The sequence below is a fragment of the Hemicordylus capensis genome, chromosome 4, assembly GCF_027244095.1.
Source record: "Hemicordylus capensis ecotype Gifberg chromosome 4, rHemCap1.1.pri, whole genome shotgun sequence".
Taxonomy (NCBI): Eukaryota; Metazoa; Chordata; class Lepidosauria; order Squamata; family Cordylidae; genus Hemicordylus; species Hemicordylus capensis.
In genome coordinates this window covers 129,905,751-129,925,383 of record NC_069660.1, presented here as the reverse complement: position 1 = coordinate 129,925,383, position 19,633 = coordinate 129,905,751, and the positions used below count along the sequence as shown (strand labels likewise).

The 19,633-nt window shown below is 42.1% G+C and overlaps 2 protein-coding genes across 9 annotated transcripts in view; one reads left to right on the top strand and one right to left on the bottom strand.

The window, feature by feature from the left end:
* Window positions 1–19,633, top strand: part of LOC128324358 (very-long-chain enoyl-CoA reductase-like) — a 100,559-nt gene that overhangs the window by 7,630 nt on the left and 73,296 nt on the right. The window lies entirely within an intron of this gene.
* On the bottom strand, window positions 4,373–15,576 carry DNTTIP2 (deoxynucleotidyltransferase terminal interacting protein 2). 7 transcript variants are annotated; one of them, XM_053248844.1, is made up of 7 exons: window positions 15,425–15,576; window positions 11,394–13,153; window positions 10,399–10,534; window positions 8,940–9,035; window positions 8,108–8,272; window positions 7,311–7,420; window positions 4,373–6,686 (listed from the first exon to the last, which is right to left on the bottom strand). In XM_053248844.1, exons 1-7 carry the CDS (start codon window positions 15,497–15,499, stop codon window positions 6,593–6,595), a joined length of 2,436 nt encoding a protein of 811 aa, XP_053104819.1. In that variant the 5' UTR covers window positions 15,500–15,576; the 3' UTR covers window positions 4,373–6,592. The 7 variants fall into 7 exon arrangements, with proteins under 7 accessions (XP_053104819.1, XP_053104824.1, XP_053104825.1 ...); XM_053248849.1 differs by lacking the exon at window positions 15,425–15,576 and adding an exon at window positions 14,728–15,234; XM_053248850.1 differs by lacking the exon at window positions 15,425–15,576 and adding an exon at window positions 15,092–15,231.

Here is a 19,633-nt window from a genome sequence, read left to right as displayed (position 1 = left end):
AGGTACCCTATTTATCCTGGGGGCAAGGAATCTATTTTTAGATAAAGTGCTTGCACAGCTCCTTTATGGTGTGCTACTTGGGCCATATGGCAATTCTGCCCCATTGGAGGCTGTGCAATAAAAATTTCTCAGAAATATTTCCCAAGTAGATGTATTCCAAATGTGGTTCTCCGCCAGGAAGTTGTTGTGGCCAAAGAAGAGAGGGAGTTATGGTCAACTATCTTCACTTACTGGCTAAGGCTGTTCTTTTCCCCAGTTGGACTAGTATGGACAACATTATGACATTATGGAAAAATCCCTCCATCAGAAACTGTATTATTACGGTTTCTCTCAGGAAGCCCTTATGATGATGGGTTTTGAGCAGGCCAAGATAGCACTTAAACAATGGGTGATGCATATGGAAGGGCAATTAAACCAAACTTGCCTTCCAAGAGATGTATTTATGAGTAACCAATCCTCTATTTCAAGGCCTCCAGGATATTTAAATTAAATATTGGTGTCTAAATTTAGAAGAGCTTTGACTCTAGCCATTTTTAATATGCTTCCTATGGCTGTATTAGAAGGAAAATTCAAGAAAATTCCATATGAGCTCCTGAGCTCCTGGTGGCACAGTGGTAAAACTGCTGCCCTGTAACCAGAAGGTTACAAGTTCGATCCTGACCAGTGGCTCAAGGTTGACTCAGCCTTCCATCCTTCCGAGGTCGGTAAAATGAGTACCCAGAATGTTGGGGGCAATATGCTAAATCATTGTAAACCGCTTAGAGAGCTCTGGCTATAAAGCGGTATATAAATGTAAGTGCTATTGCTATTGCTATTGCTATTGCTATATGTAGCCCGCCTCTGCTCTTGTGGTACATGAGCCACTGAATCAACGGCTCATGCCCTTCTATACTGCCTCTTTTATAAGGATATTCATTCTCATTCTATTTTAGTCAAATTTCCCAGCCACTCATTCATTTTACCTTCAATATTTACTGTCCAAACAAAATGATTTAATTTCTTTAAATGTAGCAAAAAATTTGTTTTATAGTTTGTAACTTTCACCAAGAATTGGTTAAATTGTCTTAGCTTAGCTTGGTCAGTAGTTTACTGATTCACTATCTTATTTTATTTTATTTTGCTTTGTTAATTGTTTATGTTTGTTGTGTTTTGCTGGTCATTTACCATAATAAAGCTTTCTTCTTCCAACTGTGGTTTTGTGTTGCGTCTGAACCCAGCCTGTGTATGTTTGGCCTGGAAAATTGTTTCTTAGCCCTTATATTTGTGGATGAAAGGTTTAAATATAGCATCAAAAACTTACATGTCTTGTGTGCAACTGAATGTGACACAGGATATTTGCAACTGTGATTTCCCATGGGTTGCTTTTTTAAAAACTAGTAGCAGCTGTTGGGGCCTTAAAAGGGACAAGAACTGTGGTGCTGAAGGTAGGGATTTTAGCCCTCCCCCATGCCATTTTCTTGTATGATACTTGTATGATTGCTTGCAGAACAAGTAGAAGTTGGGAATGATTTTGACTGAGAAAATGGCAGCTTGTGGGACGGGGGACCCTCTCTAGTGCCATGGTCCTAATTCAGGTGCCATACAGCTGTGTGTGCATTTTTAGCCTGCTTTCCAATAGGTTTATGAGATCACCCAGCATTCCGTCCATGTATGTGTTGCCCCGCCCACCGCAACTTCACAATTACTGGACCAGTATGAACCAAATTGGGTGCAGTTGTAGAGACACATAGGGACACCTCAATGACATAGTTTGTGATGTCATCCACCACAATTCAAGATGGTGGACATGTAAATGTTTGAGGTTTGCCTAACTGATTTGAGCCAAATTTGCTACAGGTGTAGGGACACATAGGGATGGCTCAATGGCATAGTTTGTGATGATGTCATCCATTCTGATTCAATATGGCAGACATGTGAACATCTGAGCTGCAAGTGGGAATCAATTTGGACCAAGTTTGGTACAGTTGTATGGACCCATAGGGGCACCTCAAGCACAGAGTTTGTGATTATGTCATCCACCCCAATTCAAGATGGTAGATGCATGAACATTTGAGGCGCAAGTGGGCCTATCCTTGAATAGTTGGCTAGATCACTCTGTGGTAGCAGGATGCAAGGATGAAGATGCCTACTAGAGGTGGCCACACAGACTATGATATGAGTTCTCATATCTTCAGCACTCAGACTGGAGAGGACTCTTACGATTTATTCTTGAGAAATCTTGTTAGTGTCTCTGAAAGACATTCATTTTTCTTGAGCTGCTGACAAGCAGAATTCTCTTAAGGGGCCTGAGAAGCTTCAAGCTCTTGGGTTGACAGACTCAAAACCAGAACAGATAATTTGCACGTTCTAGTAGCGCACAGGCTAATAGTGAGTTTCCATGTTGTAGGGCAATGGAAGGAAACCTCAAATTCTAATAAAGATCTGTGCTTTTTCAGAAACAGAAAGGTCTCTCAGTCAATGTATCCAAAGTTCACTTTGAAGTAGAGAAAGGCTGCCATTTTGGGATGCCATTGTTGACTGATGACAAAAACTTAGAAAAATGAAAATGAATCAACTTCTATTGATCCTTTTAGCTTAAAAATTCGTCATGAAAGAAACACTGTGAAAATGGGGATGGAGAGAGACTGCACTATTAACATAAGAACTGAGAAACCTGCAAGATATTCATACAAAAGAAAAGAAAATGCCACTTTGCTACAACAGCAGTTCATCTGCTTAATTTTTTAATGTAGCTGTATCCTGCTTCCAGCAATGCCATCTACTGGACAGTCAACAATAGGGGATATGTTTATCTTGAAAATCTGGTAGAATTCACATTGGGGGGGAAACATGAATACTCCTAACATCCAGCTGCTGATATTGCATGGAACTGTATCACAGAAGTGGTTATTGGGTTCTATATTATGTATGTGTCTAATATTTGGAAACAATATTAAGGACAGTGATGCTCTTACCCATGGACGTCAGGGCCGAAGTCCAGGGCCTCCATGCCCCCTGCCACGCCCCCCCATCCTCTTTAGTCTGTTCTGGGTGGTGTGGTTTCTGCTGGCCGGCACTGTGCCAGGCAGCCAAGTGTGATTGTTGTTGGGGTTTGTGATTCGTTAGCAAAGCACTAAGAAAGCTACCACTCCCATTACAGAGTGCAGATGTTACAGCTATTTAGAGAAACACACATGGAGATCACTGTAGATTCTACGTTACTTAACTAGTTTATTGGAGAAGTACATTTGGGATAGGAAAGCCCTATCCTATCTATCAGCTACATAATGAATAGTGAGAGAGGGAGGGGGAGAGAGAGAGATGTTTCCATCTTCTCTCTAGGAAGAAGTACCTGAGGAGTCAAGGCAGAGGTCATAGAGGCAGACAGGTAAGGAGACCCTCACTATCTCTACTCCCAATGCCCCTAGTGGTTATTAGGATAGTTGGTGCAAAAGGTCGATGCACTGGAACTCCATCTCCAACAATTGTTACTTGCACTGGGTGCTTTACAGACAGAGGGGGGAGTGAAGAAAAATATGTGGAATGGGAATATGTTCAGTGGTGAGTTCAGTTGCTATTTGTGCTTAACTTGCAGCGGGGTGGGGGGTTGGGGTGAGGGCGCCAGAGACCTTTAGGACCAGGTTCCCAGATTGAGGACATTAATTAGGGAAACACCCATACTTCAAGGCTATATGAAAAACTTAATTATTTCCCCAAGTCTCAATCCAGCTAATAACTGTGATGAGATCTAAGGGGTATACTCATGAGTCAAATGGGCCGTAAGCCAGAATTTGGCTTTTAAAAAGCCAAATCTGGCCACCTAGGTGAGCAGTGGGCACCCTGCATATGCTCAGAGGCATTTTCCTCTAATGCTGAATGTCCCAAGTAATGCCTGGTAATGGGAGATTTTACTAAAGTTGTCAATGGGAAATTCAAAGGACTTGCAAGCTCCTATTGAAAGACTGAAAATTGAGGTTTTACATAACCCTAATTAGAGCATTCCTCTCTAAAAAGAAAGACCCATAGATTTTGTATTTCAGTAGATCCCTATAGAACAAAAATAGCAGTAAGTTTGTTTTAACCACAATCAGCACATTGCATTAAAATGTGTCAATTTTGGACATTCTAAGCAGTGGCCAGTTTCTAAGATCAAGGATGCCAGGAAATCAGACTTGCCCAAAAGCTATATTCTCAAGTCTAGAAACCCTGCCATTAATGCCAATTACATAAGGATAGACCAGTAGTTCCCAACCTGGAGGCCTCCAGAAGTTGTTGAATTACAACTCCCATCAGCCCCAGCTACAATTTATATAGAAAACAGCTTGTCCTGGTGTAGATGCAACAATGAAAGAAAAAGGTTCATAACAAGGAAAAGAGCAGAACACTGTCCAGATCGTAGTAGATTGCTTTTTTTGTTGTTACATACACAGGTCTGGGTTTCACCTGTGTCTTGTCACTAATTACATAAAACTAGGTTATGAGAGTTGCTAACAAATGTAGATACATACAGTACAGCAAAATGCAAAGGATATGAAGAGCAGAAGAAAGTTTGAGACAGCTAACCCCAAGTGTCCACTCTAAACCACACATTCATTGCAAAAACACCCCAGCCAAACCCTTTGCTTTTAGAATTTCCAATTCTGCAGTCTACAGATGTTGGTTTGACTCAGTAGCCAACAATTATGTATGATCACCACCACCCATTCTTCTCCTTTGAATTATCTAGCATGAGTAGAGGGCTCAGGAAAGGGGCCTTCTGTGCTTTAGAGCACAAGCCACTACTGCTGCTTCTGCCTCACCCAGGACAGTCTAATAGGAGCCACCATTTGCATGTGTCCCAGGAGTCTTAGGGGAGGTCTCGTATCAGGCAGAAACTGCTGCTGCCTGCTTCAAAACTCAACCCAACATGGAAAATATAGAGAAAGGGTCAGTGTGATTGCCAAAGTAAGCACCAATTTGTGGAGCATTGTTTCTAATTCCTCTGCCTTTGTGCAAGTATGACAAACATCTAGAGGACAGCTAACACAGTATCTTTGTCTATTATACTGGCAATAATCTTGATTGATTAAGTGCCATGAAGTCGGTGTCAATTCTTAGTGACCACATAGATAAGATTCTCTCCAGAATGATCTGTCTTCAACTTGGCCTTTAAGATCTCTCAGTGATGCATTCATTCCTGTTGTAATCAAGTCCATCCATCTTGCTGCTGGTCGTCCTCTTCTTCTCTTGCCTTCAACTTTACCCAGCATTGTGGACTTAAGGGACCTAGGTCTTCACAAAATGCATCCAAAGTATGATAGTTTCAGCATGGTCATTTATGCCTCGAGTGAAAATTCTGGATTGATTTGTTTTAGGATCCATGTGTTTGTTTTCCTGGCTGTCCATGGTATCCTCAAAAGTCTTCTTCAGCACCAAAGTTCAAAAGCGTAAATGCTTTTTCTATCTTGCTTCTTCAAAGTCCAGCTTTCGCATCCATGGTGTGTCACGGGGGAAACCATAGTCCGAATAATTCTAATCTTTGTAGGTGTAGACACATTATGGCATCTAAATATCCTTTCCAAGGCATTTTTTGTTTTACATACACAGGTCCAGGTTTCACCTGTGTCTTGTCACTAATTACATAAAACTAGGCCTTCATTACAACCCTACGAAGTGCTAGTCTGCAGCGTATTTCTTCTTGATTGCTGGATGCTTTACTGTTGATGGTCGATCCTAAAAGGCAGGAGCTATTCACCACTTCAGTGTCTTCATTGTCAATTGGCAATAATCTTCATGCCAGTATAATAGATAAGCAAGTACTATTACAATCTTAGTGCCAGTATAATTGTACCGTGAGCACTTTTTTTTTTTGCCAAAATTGAGTTGACATACATAAGTTCTACCGCTCTCAAGTCATTTCCAAACACAACAAGTATAAAAACCATAACCTGGGAACAATTCAATTCAAAGATGTAATTTAACAAAGACAGAACATAGGCCGTTGTGGCAGGAATGGCACCTTATGCATAAGCAGTTTTCAAACGTTTTAGAAGTGTACATGCTATATGTGTTTACATATGCTTTTTTAATAAGATAAGCAACTGTCTTGAAAGAGGACATTCTCTCACACCTCCAGAAATATATTAATATTCACATATGTAGAATTCTATTTCCTTTTGTGGCACATTTTAAATAGTATTTTTCCAAAGCAACGGATCTGTGGCTTCACAGTATTTGCAAAACCAAGTTTCAAAAAATCTACCTGGCTTTGTGAACTCTTACAAGCTTTTTAATGGACACGTATACACAGCTTTTATACATTTGACAGCTAAACCACAAAGATTTCCAGTTGGATAAGAATTAAATGAAATTAAGATGATCAGTTTTTACTTGACCCATACATGTTCAGTACTCTGATTTTGCACAGGATTGTTTCTCCTGCCTCAACCCCCTAGTTTAGATTTCACCCTCTGTTGACCGCTTGTGTCGATACTTTGTATTGACTTTAATTTCATTTCCATTCTCCCTGGGAAAACCAGGGCCAGCTTTGTCCTGATGCAATCAGCTTCTTAGTCCATTTATTTGCAAAAGCTGACATGTTCACTAAAGAGTTCAATCTTATTTGTTTCAAATTTTATTTGCGAAATTTTTTCTTCTTCAGGTTTTTCTTGCCAGCTGCAAGGGCTGCCTTTTCAGCCATGATGCTTTGATATTTCCTTTTATTATATCTGTAGGAGAGAAATAAGTTAATGAAATACGAGTGAAGTACTTCAAAGAAGCAGAATCCAGAAAAATCTGCATTTACAAAATCATGAATTTTACAGATTAAAACAGTGTCATGATTTTTACAGACTGAACAGCAATATTTAATTGCACCGATGGCCATTAACTTTGATCGCTAAATGAAGCAGCTGTATTCAGAAGCAGTGTAGTCTGGGAGTACCAGAAGTAGAAAACAAACATCAGAAGAGGGATGTAGTCTTCAAATTTTTTATTTTATTTAACACATTTTTTAAAAAAAAAATTGAAAGCATCTGGCTGGCCACTACTGGAAACAGGTGCAACCAGGCAAACAAATAATGGGATCTCAATATTGTCTCCCTTCTCCTGCAGCAGAAAACTTCAAAACTGGGCTATATTTAAGAAGCAAGCTGTAAGTTACAAATTCCTCCTACATACCATTTGAAATATGAGACCTAATGCTTACAAACACATAGAAATGATGTACTACTGATTTTTCAGAATTATCTCCCTTTCTTGTATGCATCAACATGCGCCTTAGCAACATCTTACATTATTTTGGATTGCTGCATTCCCTGCATCAAGTTTTCAGTGAAATTAATTGGAAATACCTTCTAAATTCAGAATCTGCTAGCAGTTCATCCACAATGTTTTTCTTCCTATCTTTTTTGGGAATTCGAGCATGGTAAAAGTCTACTGGAGAATCTTCAACAGTTCCAACCTGACAAAACAAAATCCAGTATGTTTTATTGCTACACGTATTTGTAGAGTTATTGTTACAGAAAGAAAGAATGGGGTATTCTACAGCAGGGGTGGCTCTCCCATCATCCCAATTCACAATTATAACACTGTAGTTCAGCAACATCTGGAGAGCCACATGTTGCTTACCCCTGTTCTTCAGGATGAACCAGGAGCAGTGAAACAGACAGTATACTATGAGGTCAAACAGAATTCCTAAAAACATACAACATAGTATGGATCTTAACAGTTCCTGGGAAATGTTTTAATATAAAAAATGAAGACTATTAAGACTATTTTATTGAGCATAATCTTAAGGGGGAAAAAAAAGTCTAGCGCACCATTAAGCATGTTTATGAATAAAAATCTTAAAAAAGCATGTTTATGGAACAAGTACAACTAATAGCGCATCCAACTTGACCCCAACTCAAATCAGGGAACTTTTATGATGCTTCGTCGTCTGGACTGTAGCTAGTGGCCATGGACACACACTGAAGCCTTCTCTGAACATTTGTAGCGGAAGGAAGTTACTTGCTTCCTTTTCAAGTGGCAACAAGTGAACATAGGAATCAGGCCTTGGGGGCAAACAGTTGCATTTCAAAGTCTGCAGGAGAAGGACTATGATGGACAAATGGAACACAGTTATGAACACTTTATCTCACTTTCTTACCTGAAAGTATTTGGGGAGGCCTTCTCTATCATTCTTTTTATAAAATCGCTTTGGATCTATGGCGGCTCTCATCTTCAGAGCTCTAAGGTCATTTTTCAATTCGTCAGTCATTTCTGGGGCCTTCATGCCAAACCAGCCATCTCCGGTTGTTTTCTCTCGCTCTGCCTGTATTGGAAGCATTAAGAAACATTTCAATTATATTTAAACAGATTTCAATAAATATTACTAACTACTTGTATAAACTAACACTATTACAGCAGAAGTTTAAAAAAATCATAGTACATAGAGAATCTATATAAAGACATGGGGATAAAGTTTATGATTTCTCATTACAATTATTTTGCTGTTTTGTAAGTTTATGCAAGTTTCCTTCGAGGAAACAATGCCACTATTCTGGAAAGAAATCAGACTCCAAATTTAGCTTTTAAATCTTGCACTCCAAGCCTATCCATCTCTGTTTCAACATTAGTATTTCATGACAAATCAACCCAAGAAATCCATCCAACTCATACATTGCTACTATTAATACTACCCAGAGTAGTCATACAAATAGGCTGAACACATTTTTATGTTTAAAAAAATATTAAGTAACCAGCATATATAAACTGACATCACCACAATGTTTACTCTTTCTCATAAAACCTAACCAAATGCCCCACCTTTTCATAAGGTATATTCTCCTCCTTCCATTTCCCCAAATCTCTTCAGATCCCCATCTTCTTTATGTGTCCATCCTCCCTTCTTTAAGCTGCTAAACTACTGCTTTTTGCTCTTTCAGGTTTCCCTACCCTAAAGGCCCTATACCAACATGGTTCACTGTAATTTAACTTACCCTACGTTGTTTCTTTAACTGGTGGACTGATTCTCTTAGGGGTGGAATACATTCCTTTTTTTCAAAATCTGGAGTTATAATACTCTTCTGCAAAAGCTGTAAGATGATCTTTCATTAGCTTGGTATAATTATTGTTTTAACATAGTACTATTCAGACATCACACCAAAGGAGTGCTAAAGATCTGAAAAACGCAGAGTTACAATCCAAGTATGTAAAACTTCCTAACAGCTCAGAATGCACAGCTGAGTCACAGGGTGGCCACTTCTGAGCAATTTAATAGTAGCAGTAGAAACTAATCAAAAGTTAAACAGCTTAGAGAAGAGCATAAAAATAGAGGTGGAAAGTACAGACACAATGAAAGTTCCCTCTCAAAGGGAGAAGCAAGGATCCTTTTAACTCAATATTCTATTGAGAGCTATATGAACACTACTCTCAGTGGTTATTGACTGCTTTCTAATGTGTGCAATTGACTAAAGACACACAAGCAGAATGAATTCACTTGGAAAAAATGATACTGCAGAATGGAGATATGACAATATTGTACTGGTTCCCTATACAGCCCTACTTGCAGACAGCAAAAAACAGGAAAGACACCAAATGGAAAAACACAATGAAGAGAAGAGTCCTCAAAGTGTGTTTAGTGTGCCCACTGGGTTTCAGATAACAAATCCTTTATCGAGGGTTTTCTAGAGATTTGTTATCCAAAACATGTTAGGCACAATAAAGGTTCTTCGAGGAGTCTCCGGTTTCTTTCCAACCTTCTGTCAGGACCCAAGAGGGTGCTACTCTACTGTACCATATAATGTAGAAAGCTAAATTTCAGATTACTGCACACAGACATACATTTTCCCTTTATTATAGGATTAACAATGCTTCTGACTTGCATTGCTTCTTCCATGGGCATTTTTTAACAGTATGCCAGAGAGACAGAAGTGACACTTTCCTTGTTCTGACAGTTTACAATTTAAGAAAAACAGGAGAAAAAATTAAAATGAGCAACTGTGGTCTAGAATAGTTCACTACAAGAACACATTTCTTGTAAAAATGTGCCGAGCCAAGCAGATTTTTTAGACTTGTTTCAATATCGATCCTGCAGCCAGCCACTTTATCTCGGTGACAGCTTGTTTCATCTTGAGATCAAGGAACATCTTTACCACAATCGCCCACATTCCAATATGGCAAAATGGCAGCATGAATGGCAGGGATGTGAAAGGTGGAGCTATGGATGATCAAGTACATTCCCAGAAATGTGTTCTGAACATACTTAGACACATCAACAACCTCAATTAGATAGGAACTGTACACAATGGTAGGATATTGCGCTAAAAATGTAGACTTTGTTCATAGTAATAATGTTACTTTTTCAATAGCTCACATATATACAATGAAATTATGGTGGCATTTTTTGGCTTCCTATTAATCCCTGGTTTCAGCTTAATAGTTGTTTTTAGTATTTACCTCATCTTTCTTTTTCTCCTTTGGTGATGCAGTTCCATGCAGGCCTGGCTTCTGTTTTCCTGCATGAAAACTAATATATAAGCCTCCAAGGTGCTTAACATTTAGGCCAGGATCAATGCTGCTTGAAAAGGATAAGCTAGAAGAGAAAGAGCTGGTTCCTTAAAAAATCAGTGCACAACACAAGACATGTTGAATCAACTGTCACAAGTACATTCAGAAAATGTTCTTTAAATGGACACAAACAGAATTTCAGAAGATGGTGGGTGGGTGGGGGCTGTTTGCCTACTAAGTTTTAACATGATGGTCCATATACTAAATTGGGCAAGAGCTGAGGGCTAGCAACATTAGCTCCACACACATGCATACATTCCTTCCTTCCCATAAGAACACACATGCAAAAGGCTCTTTAACCTCTTCCAAACCAGTGCAAACCTTCATTTAGTTATCCACCTCAACTGTACATTGCAAGATACAGGCAAAGGGGTATTAGAAAACAGCTGGTGCAAAATAAGGATGTGTTTGGGGTTATGCTTACACTGAGGTTGAGTTCCCAGTTTCCCATCCCCAGGGTTTGGGCAAAACTACTTATCCCTACTACTCTATGACTATTCCCTGGTTCAAACCCTAGAATTTGCTTATACATAGACTATCCACGCTCCTCTTCCATCTATTTTCTCAGGCCCTGCCAAAAAACCAAAAAACCCAAAGCCCTTCAAAAATCCTGGCACTGAAAGCAGATCAGATGTTGTTAGATCAGCACTCAATGGCTGATCGAACAAAAAAGCCTTGTGTGTCTCTAGAACAGGCAAAAAATGAGAGGGGACCCTCAGGTGCCTCACTGTTACATTTAATAGGCCTATTAAAAACCAACAGTGAAGCATCTGAGGGTCCATTCATTTCTTGTCTCTTTGGTGGTACCTACATCTTTTTTCCTTTTGTCTCGTTAGCAGGATTACATAAGCAATGACTAAGTAAGTTACTTTGAAAGAACCTACATTTTACTGTTTGCATTCAATAAATCTTCATCCTCATCTATAAACTCCACTTCATTGTCTTCGAGCTCAGACGACTCCTCACTTTTTTCACTCTCGTTATCATCAACGGTGTCTTTCTCCAAATAGTATACATTGTTGGAGTCCAAGCCAGGAGTTTTGTCAATTACAAACAATTCTTTACTGTGAGATTTGTCCAAAGCCAATGTATTTTGATTACTGGTACTGGGATAACTAGCAGTCACTTCCAGGTCATTAGCATCTTCTAAATCACTGTCGCTAGATTCATCACTCTCATCGCTGGCAAGAAGTGATACAGTGAAACATTTTTCACCCCCTGATGTTTTGGTTACACATGAAGAGATTTCTGCAACTGGCTCCTGGTGGCTTCTATCACTCTCCATACTTGCAACAGAAACCCTGCAGTCATCATCACTGCTTTCAATAGTTTGGATTGGAAGGATATCATCCTGTTGGCTGCCTGTTTTAGATATTTCATCCACATCTATTACCTCTTCTGTGTGATGGAAACAACCCTGTGTAAACTTTCCGGTATCTCTCTTTTGGGGTTCCACACTGTTTTTGCTTTTGTTAGGGGTTGTCTGTCTTGGAGACATATTAGATTGCTCAAGGCGTCTATGGCCATATGGAGACATGTCTGCATTCTTTACAGGTGATTGTTTCTCAGTTACTTTTCTGGATTCTTCTGAAGTTTGATCACACACTTCCACTGTGCTCTCTACTATTTCATATACATCATCTGATATGTGTTTTGTAACAGATTCCCTTATATTTTTGTCCTTTCCCACCTTTACCTCCACACTATCCACAGATTCATAATTCATATTCTTTGGTGTCTCTTTTTGGGGTGATTTTTTGGTACATTCCCTAATTTTTTCAGGGCTTCTTGATAAAGTCTGTTTCAGATCACTGCTAGCAATAGATTCAGAATGGCATTTTGTTTTACAGGGACTTGAATGATCATTGCTCTGAGCAGGTGAGAGAGAAGATGCTTGTTCTGTATCTACATCAGATTTTGAGGGTTCTGAATCAGATATTACAATTATCTGAGATTTAGTTGCTGACTCAGCTGATTTTTGATCCCCCACCATTTCAATTTTCTTTTCAATCTGCAATGTTGCTTCTGGTTGTGATCTTACTCGCATGCTCCTCGTAATTCGTTTAAACTGAACAGATGCTTCCGTGGAAACACCTGAGCACCATGATTCTGCATCAGAAACTTCTTCAGCTTGAGTCTCACACAGTGGCAAGACATTAGTCTTGACTTGCCGGCTTGTAGGCCTCCTTGCAACACTAGGGCTCCGCACACCTGAAATGATGGAAGAGCAGGATTCTGCTTCAGAGATGTCATCATCGTCTTGGCATTTGCTTCTCTCATTTGGAACGGTTTTCTTGCTTTGCCTGTTTTTAGATGCAGACTCTGGTTGACAAGGAACTACAATTCTCCGCCTTCTTGTTATTCTTATAAACAAAGGTGTCTGAAGACCTGACACAGATGAACAATTTGATTCTGCTTCAGAAATATCTCCATCAGCCTGCAGTTCAGCAACGGAGTCTGCTAAACAGACAGCTTTACTCCTATTCAGAGTTGCTTGTGTCTCTGAAGGCTCTTCCACAGCTGTCTTTGTTTCAGATTCCTTCATTTTCTCAGGATGAGATTCAGGAATGACTTTTGAAGGGGAATGCATTTTACTCCTGCTCCTGGTTGCCCTCACAGATGTGTTGTCTTCCACCTTGGTTGGCTGTGAGAATAAGGAAAATGTGTGTAACATATAAAAATAATTGCCACAGACAGATACAGTCTCAAATTCTGAAGCACTCTGTTGTGGCTTTTTAAATGGACAGCTATTGTAACCATGAAGCAGCATTACATCAATCTGCAAAATAAGCAAGCCTTTTTGGTTTGAACTTGCCTGTATCCATCTATATTTATATACCACCTGACATGTGGATCCCTAAGCGGTGTACATAAGTTAAAATATAACACAGTATAAAAATCATAAACACAATTTCATGATACAAAACAGACCACTTAAAATCAATTAATTAAAAGTCTGAGCAAACAGGTGGGTCTTAAGGGTAATTAAAAACAGCCAGAGATGGAGAAGCTTTGATTTTGTCAGGGAGTACATGCCAGAGCCCCAGGGCAGCCACAGAGAAGGCCCGGTCCTGAGTAGCCACCAAATGAGCTGGTTGTAGCCATAACCGGACCTCCCCAGATGATATTAATAGGCATGAGGGTTCATGACAAAGGAGATACTCTCAAATACCCCAGACCCAAGCTGTTAAGGATTTTATAGGTAATAAATAGCACTATTTCATTTGGAAATATATAGGCAGCCAGTGTAGTTCTCTTAAGACTGGTGTTATATGGTGTCTTTGGGTTATCCCAAAGACCAGTCTGGCTGCCACGTTCTGCACCAAATTACACCTATTACAACATTTATGACTGAGTGTATTGTCAGCTTTTGTTAACATAGTTGAATTTGCACTTCTGACCCATACAATTAAAATAAGTTTAACATGCTCTTGTTAACAGAAACAATTATTGTGTTTAAGCACTTATTTTACAGGCATCTATTAAACTGAACAAATTATTATGAAGTTTATTTCAATACAGATTTCAAGATTTTCCTAGAAATATCAGTTTCCACAGCTAGATGAGCTTGTAAGGATCTCTGGAGCATCATATAGATAGAATTTACATCTGATGCACATACCATGTGGATCTCAGATGTGGCTTCCTTCTTACCAAAAATACAAGTAAGAACATGTCAAAGGCAAAAACTCATAAATGCTATTTAATGTAGCATGACAACTCCCTTTGACATGTCTGTTCAGGAGTTTTACTTAGCCCCCATTAAGGCCTTTAGTGCAAACCCAGATATTCAGAACACTGTAACTAAAAGGAGAAAAGATTCATGGGTTCCTGTGCACACTTCTGTACTAAGATTCTTGTGGGCCATTATAATTATATGGACTCAAGCTATACTGTGCAGAGGGGCTACACTGCTTACAGCAATTAGATTAAGCAGATTAAAGGCCCTTCCCTTTTCAGCACCCTTGGGCACACATGATCAACTATACTGCAGCAGTCTAGTTAAGTAAAGTGTGCCGTCAAGTCCTGCTGGCGCCCACAGAGCCCTGTGGTTGTCTTTGGCAGAATACAGGAGGGGTTTAACATTGCCTTCTCTCACGGCAGTCTGCGATGATACCTTTCAGCATCTTCCTATCGCCGCTGCCCAATATAGTACCAGTGGGGATTCGAATCGGCAACCAGTGCCAAAATACAGGGAGCTGCTGGTATGCAGAATACCTCTTAAAAGGTTCTCGAACCGATCCTTGGAATCGGTGCACCAATCGTGCACGTCCCTAGTGCATTGTGCAAAGAGGTCTAGAAACTGACAAGCTGCACCGCCGCATTAAAGGGTTCTGCGAGCGTGCCTCCTCCACAGAAATCCGAGGCGAGGGGAGGAGAGTTCTCTTCTCCAACACGGATGCCAAACCCAAAATGGTGCCTCCGGCTGTACTAGGGCAGCCTTCCGTGTTACAGCAGGACAAGAGAGATTCACCAGCCCAGTCATCCTTTATATTCTACCCACTACTACACCCTTTCCCAGACCCCAAAGCAAGCCTTCAGGACCCGAGACGAGGGGGGCTACTTAGCGGGCGGCCTGTACTCATCATCCTGAGAGCCGTTGATCCTGCAATGCCTTGCAGCCGGCGCTCTGGCTTTCTCTCTCTCGCTCTGCCATCGCCGGCTCTCTCGAAGACCCTCCACGCAAAAAGAGCCAAGTTCGTAGAGCACACCGAGCGCCCGCACGCCTTTCCTGCTCGGCCACCATCCTCTGCCGATCACGCGGTCGAACGTTAGCAATTGGATGCCGCGCGCGCGCGCTGGGCAGAGGTGGTGACCGAGAGGGAGCTCGTGCCTGTCGAACTGGAGCCGGGACGAACCACCGCCACTGGGCGCGGGGGTGGGCGGCGTCCCACCTCCTGTCTCTCTTTCTCACCTCTGCCTCCGCAGGGGAATCGTGGCTCCCAGCCTCCGACTCACTCCGCCGCGCCGCGCGCCTGGTGGCTACCATTTTGCCAGCGCCAGGGAGTGGAACTCTCCGGAAACACTTTTCTCTTCACTTCCTAGTCATGCCACTGACTGTACCTAATTGAGCTCCGGGTGAAAATATGGCGCTCCCTTTGGGTTCCCGCCAGAAAGAGGGGAAAGCTTTTAGCGTGTGGACTGGAGCCAGCACAAGTGGTGGTGTGTACTTGTCTTGCGCGGACAGGCAAAAACCAGCCGCCGCCATAAAACAGGCAGTGGGGCTGGGCGGCGGCTGAGGAGCCTTTCGCAGGAAGCGAGCGCTAGCCTACTTGGTCAGTTTCAAGGCAGCGCTACTTCCTGTGTTTATGTATTGGCTCCAAAATATATTGTGACCGTCATGCCACGGTTAGGCTTCGCTTTTTCTTATCCGAGTTGGTACAGACGGTATTCTTAATATGTTTATACTACTTGTCAACAAAAGGTTCTCAGGTTTATGTAGCGCTAAAAGGTGCTTTCCTGTCCCTAAAGGGCTCAACTCGAACTATAAATGTGTTGTTTTCCTTGTGTAAATTCACACATGGCAACAGGTGCAAAATCGCAGCATCTGCTTCCACAAGAAAATGTGTGTGTGTATGCATACTAGTAAAAAGGCTTACAGTTTGCAAGCCCATGAATGTCTCTTCTCTCTGTGACTCTAGGCTTTACCTAGCACTATGCGGTCTCATTGCGCATGCTTTCTAATGGAAGTGTGTTTCTGCATTTTTCGGAACATTAACGAATTTTTCAGGGTTGGGTTTTCCCCCCTTCTTCTTCTTTTCAGCGGGGGTTGGTAGAACCTACCTGTGAAGATGGCTTCTTTCTATCTTTCGTGGTTTAGATTGGGTGTTTCGTGTCAGTCAGCGAGTGAGTTAGCAAGGACCTGCAATTTGCAACCTCATGAACTTCCTCCCCGTGTGTCTAGGATTTCCCTAGCTCGATGAGGACTCATTCCATATGTTTTCCAAAGGGAGAGGGTTTCCTGAGTTTTCCCAGGGTTTTGAATATTTTAGGTGCTCTTAGAAAGGTTTGGAACTCACCTGTGAAGATGGCATCTCTCTCTTATGTGCTGTGGTTTGGTCTGGGAGTTTCATGTCAGTGAGCTAGGCCAAACAGCTTTATATTATAGATGTGACAGAGCAGGGGTTTACCGACACTTTCTTGGGATCTATTCTAAGTCGAAGGATCACTCTGATCCCAGTTTAGAAGCATGCTACTCCTTCGAGATAGGCTGCCATCAGTTGAAAACTGATCTAGAGTCACACTGACCAGATCAGGCACAACCTAGAACTGCCTGGCTTGGGACTTACAGGCACTATACAGCCCAAGTCCACACAACCCAGCTCCAGGCAGTCAATATATTAGTCTAAAAACAAACCATCAGTAGTGCATGACCTTACGAGGCATATGGGGAAGGGTTTTGCAAGTAAGTCTTCAGAACCTTTTGAAACCAGACTGAAGCCAATTCTAATTATATACATTTATTATGAAATAAGAGATGCACATAGAATAAGGAATTGGGCGAAATGGCAGTAAAAGGCACACAGGAATTCAAAAGAAAGTACAAAAAACATTAACTAAAACTAGGCTTGTGCACAAAGTTGCTTCGGCACCGGCGAGGGTAGTCCTTTAAGGGCGGGGGAGGGTGCACTCACCCCTCCCGCCGCATTTCCCCCGCCAGTGCTGTTATTTTTAAGCCCCTCAGGGCGGCAGCGTTCCTCCCTGCCGCCCTGTTGTCATCGGCCGGAAGTATTACTACGTGCGCTTGCTACTTCCGGCCACTTCCAGCCAATGACGACAATGAGGCAGCAGGTAGGAATGCTGCCGCCCCAAGGGGCTTAAAAATAACAGAGCGCTGGCGGGGGAAATGCGGTGGGAGGGGTGAGTGCACCCTCCTCTGCCCTTAAAGGACTATCCCCACCGGTGCCGAAGCACCGAAATGTTTCGGAGGCCTTCATAATAGCCTCCGAAATGTTTCGGGCACAAGCCTAACTAAAACTAGTTTTACCTCTAGGTGCATCCCTGGCTGAGAAAGCATCTCCCTTTCTGGACACTGGTAACATATGGTGACATGATGCCTGGTTACTGGCAACTCAAGACTGGTGAGAAAATGGCTGGGTGTCTTGGCCCCTTTTAATAGTCATTAAAGAAGGGGCAAAGCTTTCTCACCCAGAAACAAACAGCTCTGGGATCCAATGGAAAGGCCTGGCGTCTCTGATGTCACACTGGCTTTGAGCCAATTTGGATTTAAAATTTCCCCTCCAAACCTGCCACGGCACGTTTGCCAAAGCCCCGATGGAGGAGCATGTGACGCTGGGAGCCAGCTCCCATTCGTCAGACGTGCCTCCGGGGGCGTGGACGAGGCAGGCAAGCCTCCAGCGCACCTGCGCCGGCCCAGTCCAACTCTCGCTGTTGCATTTGCACCCAGTCCCAAGGAGACATGGACACATGTTACTTTTTGGTGAAGTTGGCCACTTTTGTTAAAATTCCAATTGCAATGGACTTGCACAGCACTCAGCTGGGATTGGCGCTCCACCCCCCGCAGTGCGGACCCTAGCAGGTTGGCCACAAGCAGGGGTAAGCAGCAGGGATCTAGAAGCAGGGGTAAGCAGCGATGTGGCCAAATTGGCAGATGATACCAAACTCTTCCGGGTAGTGAAATCCAAAATGGATTGTGAGCAGCTCCAAAAGGATCTCTCCAAACTGGGGGAGTGGGTGACAAAATGGCGAATGCGGTTCAATGTTAGCGAGTGTAAAGTGATGCACATTGGGACAAAAAACCCCAACTTCAAGTATATGCTGATGGGATCCGAGCTGTTGGTGACGGACCACGAGAGGGATCTTGGGGTCGTGGTGGACAGCTCGTTGAAAGTGTCGACTCAATGTGCGGCAGCTGTGAAAAAGGCAAATTCCATGCTAGGGATCATTAGAAAGGGGATTGAAAATAAAATGGCTAACATTATAATGCCCTTATACAAAACTATGGTGCGACCACACTTGGAGTACTGCGTACAATTCTGGTCACCACATCTTAAAAAGGACATTGTTGAACTGGAGAAGGTACAGAAGAGGGCAACCAAGATGATCAGGGGCCTAGAGCACCTTTCTTATGAGGCAAGACTACAAAACCTGGGGCTTTTTAGTCTAGAAAAACGACTGTGGGGAGACATGATAGAGGTCTATAAAATCATGCATGGTGTGGAGAAAAAGAAATTCTTTTCCCTCTCACACACTAGAACCAGGGGTCACTCCATGAAATTGATTGCCAGGAGGTCTAGGACCAACAAACGGAAGTACTTTTTCACACAACGCATGATCCACTTGTGGAACTCTCTGCCACAGGATGTGGTGACAGCCAAAAACCTGGATGGCTTTAAGAGGGGTTTGGATGACTTAATGGAGGAGAGATCTATCAATGGCTACTAGTCAGAGGGCTGTGGGCCACCTCCAGCCTCAAAGGCAGGATGCCTCTGAGTACCAGTTGCAGGGGAGAAATGGCAGGTGAGAGGGCACGCCCTCAACTCCTGCCTGTGGCTTCCAGCAGCATCTGGTGGGCCACTGTGCGAACAGGATGCTGGACTAGATGGGCCTTGGGCCTGATCCAGCAGGGCTGTTCTTATGTTCTTAAAGTCACATTCCATGTTACCTTTTAAGCACCTCATTTTTTCTGTCAAGGCTTTCCTAGTTTGCTGTAATTTCAGTTTAGCACTTGTCTTCCTCATTGTCTGCTTTATCCTCCTCTTTTCTTTGTGTCTTTGTGATTGTAAGCTCTCAGGTAGGACCTTGTTTTCTGTATGAAAATAAAGAAACTGCCTTGTTCCTTAAACACTTAATAATTAGTCACCCCACCTCCAAGTCTCTGAAGGAATACAGTCCAGAGACAGTTAACATGCACCTGAACTTCTATTATAAATGGAACACAACCTCTGGCTAATACTTTTTATGTACAAAGCATTGTGCTGCTCTACAACCTGCCCCTCTCTAGGCTGAAAGCTCCATATACTTTGTATTGGAAGTTAAAATTGTAAACTACGGATGTGCACGAAACAGATTTTGAAAAAAAAATTTTTTTTAAAGCTCGAAACAAAAGACAGCCGAAACATTTCATCATAACAGCGGCTGACCTGGTTGTTTAGATGGAATA

What these genes read in the sequence shown, in the direction of transcription:
- DNTTIP2 (XM_053248843.1), bottom strand. Translation starts at nt 13,279, where the DNA reads ATGCTGCTTCATGGTTACAATAGCTGTCCATTTAAAAAGCCACAACAG. An exon ending in AGTTAAAGAAACAACGTAGG is followed by an intron (nt 8,273 to 8,939) that starts GTAAGTTAAATT and finishes CTTCCAATACAG; the next exon opens with GCAGAGCGAGAGAAAACAAC. An exon ending in GCCTCCCCAAATACTTTCAG is followed by an intron (nt 7,421 to 8,107) that starts GTAAGAAAGTGA and finishes TTGTTTTGTCAG; the next exon opens with GTTGGAACTGTTGAAGATTC.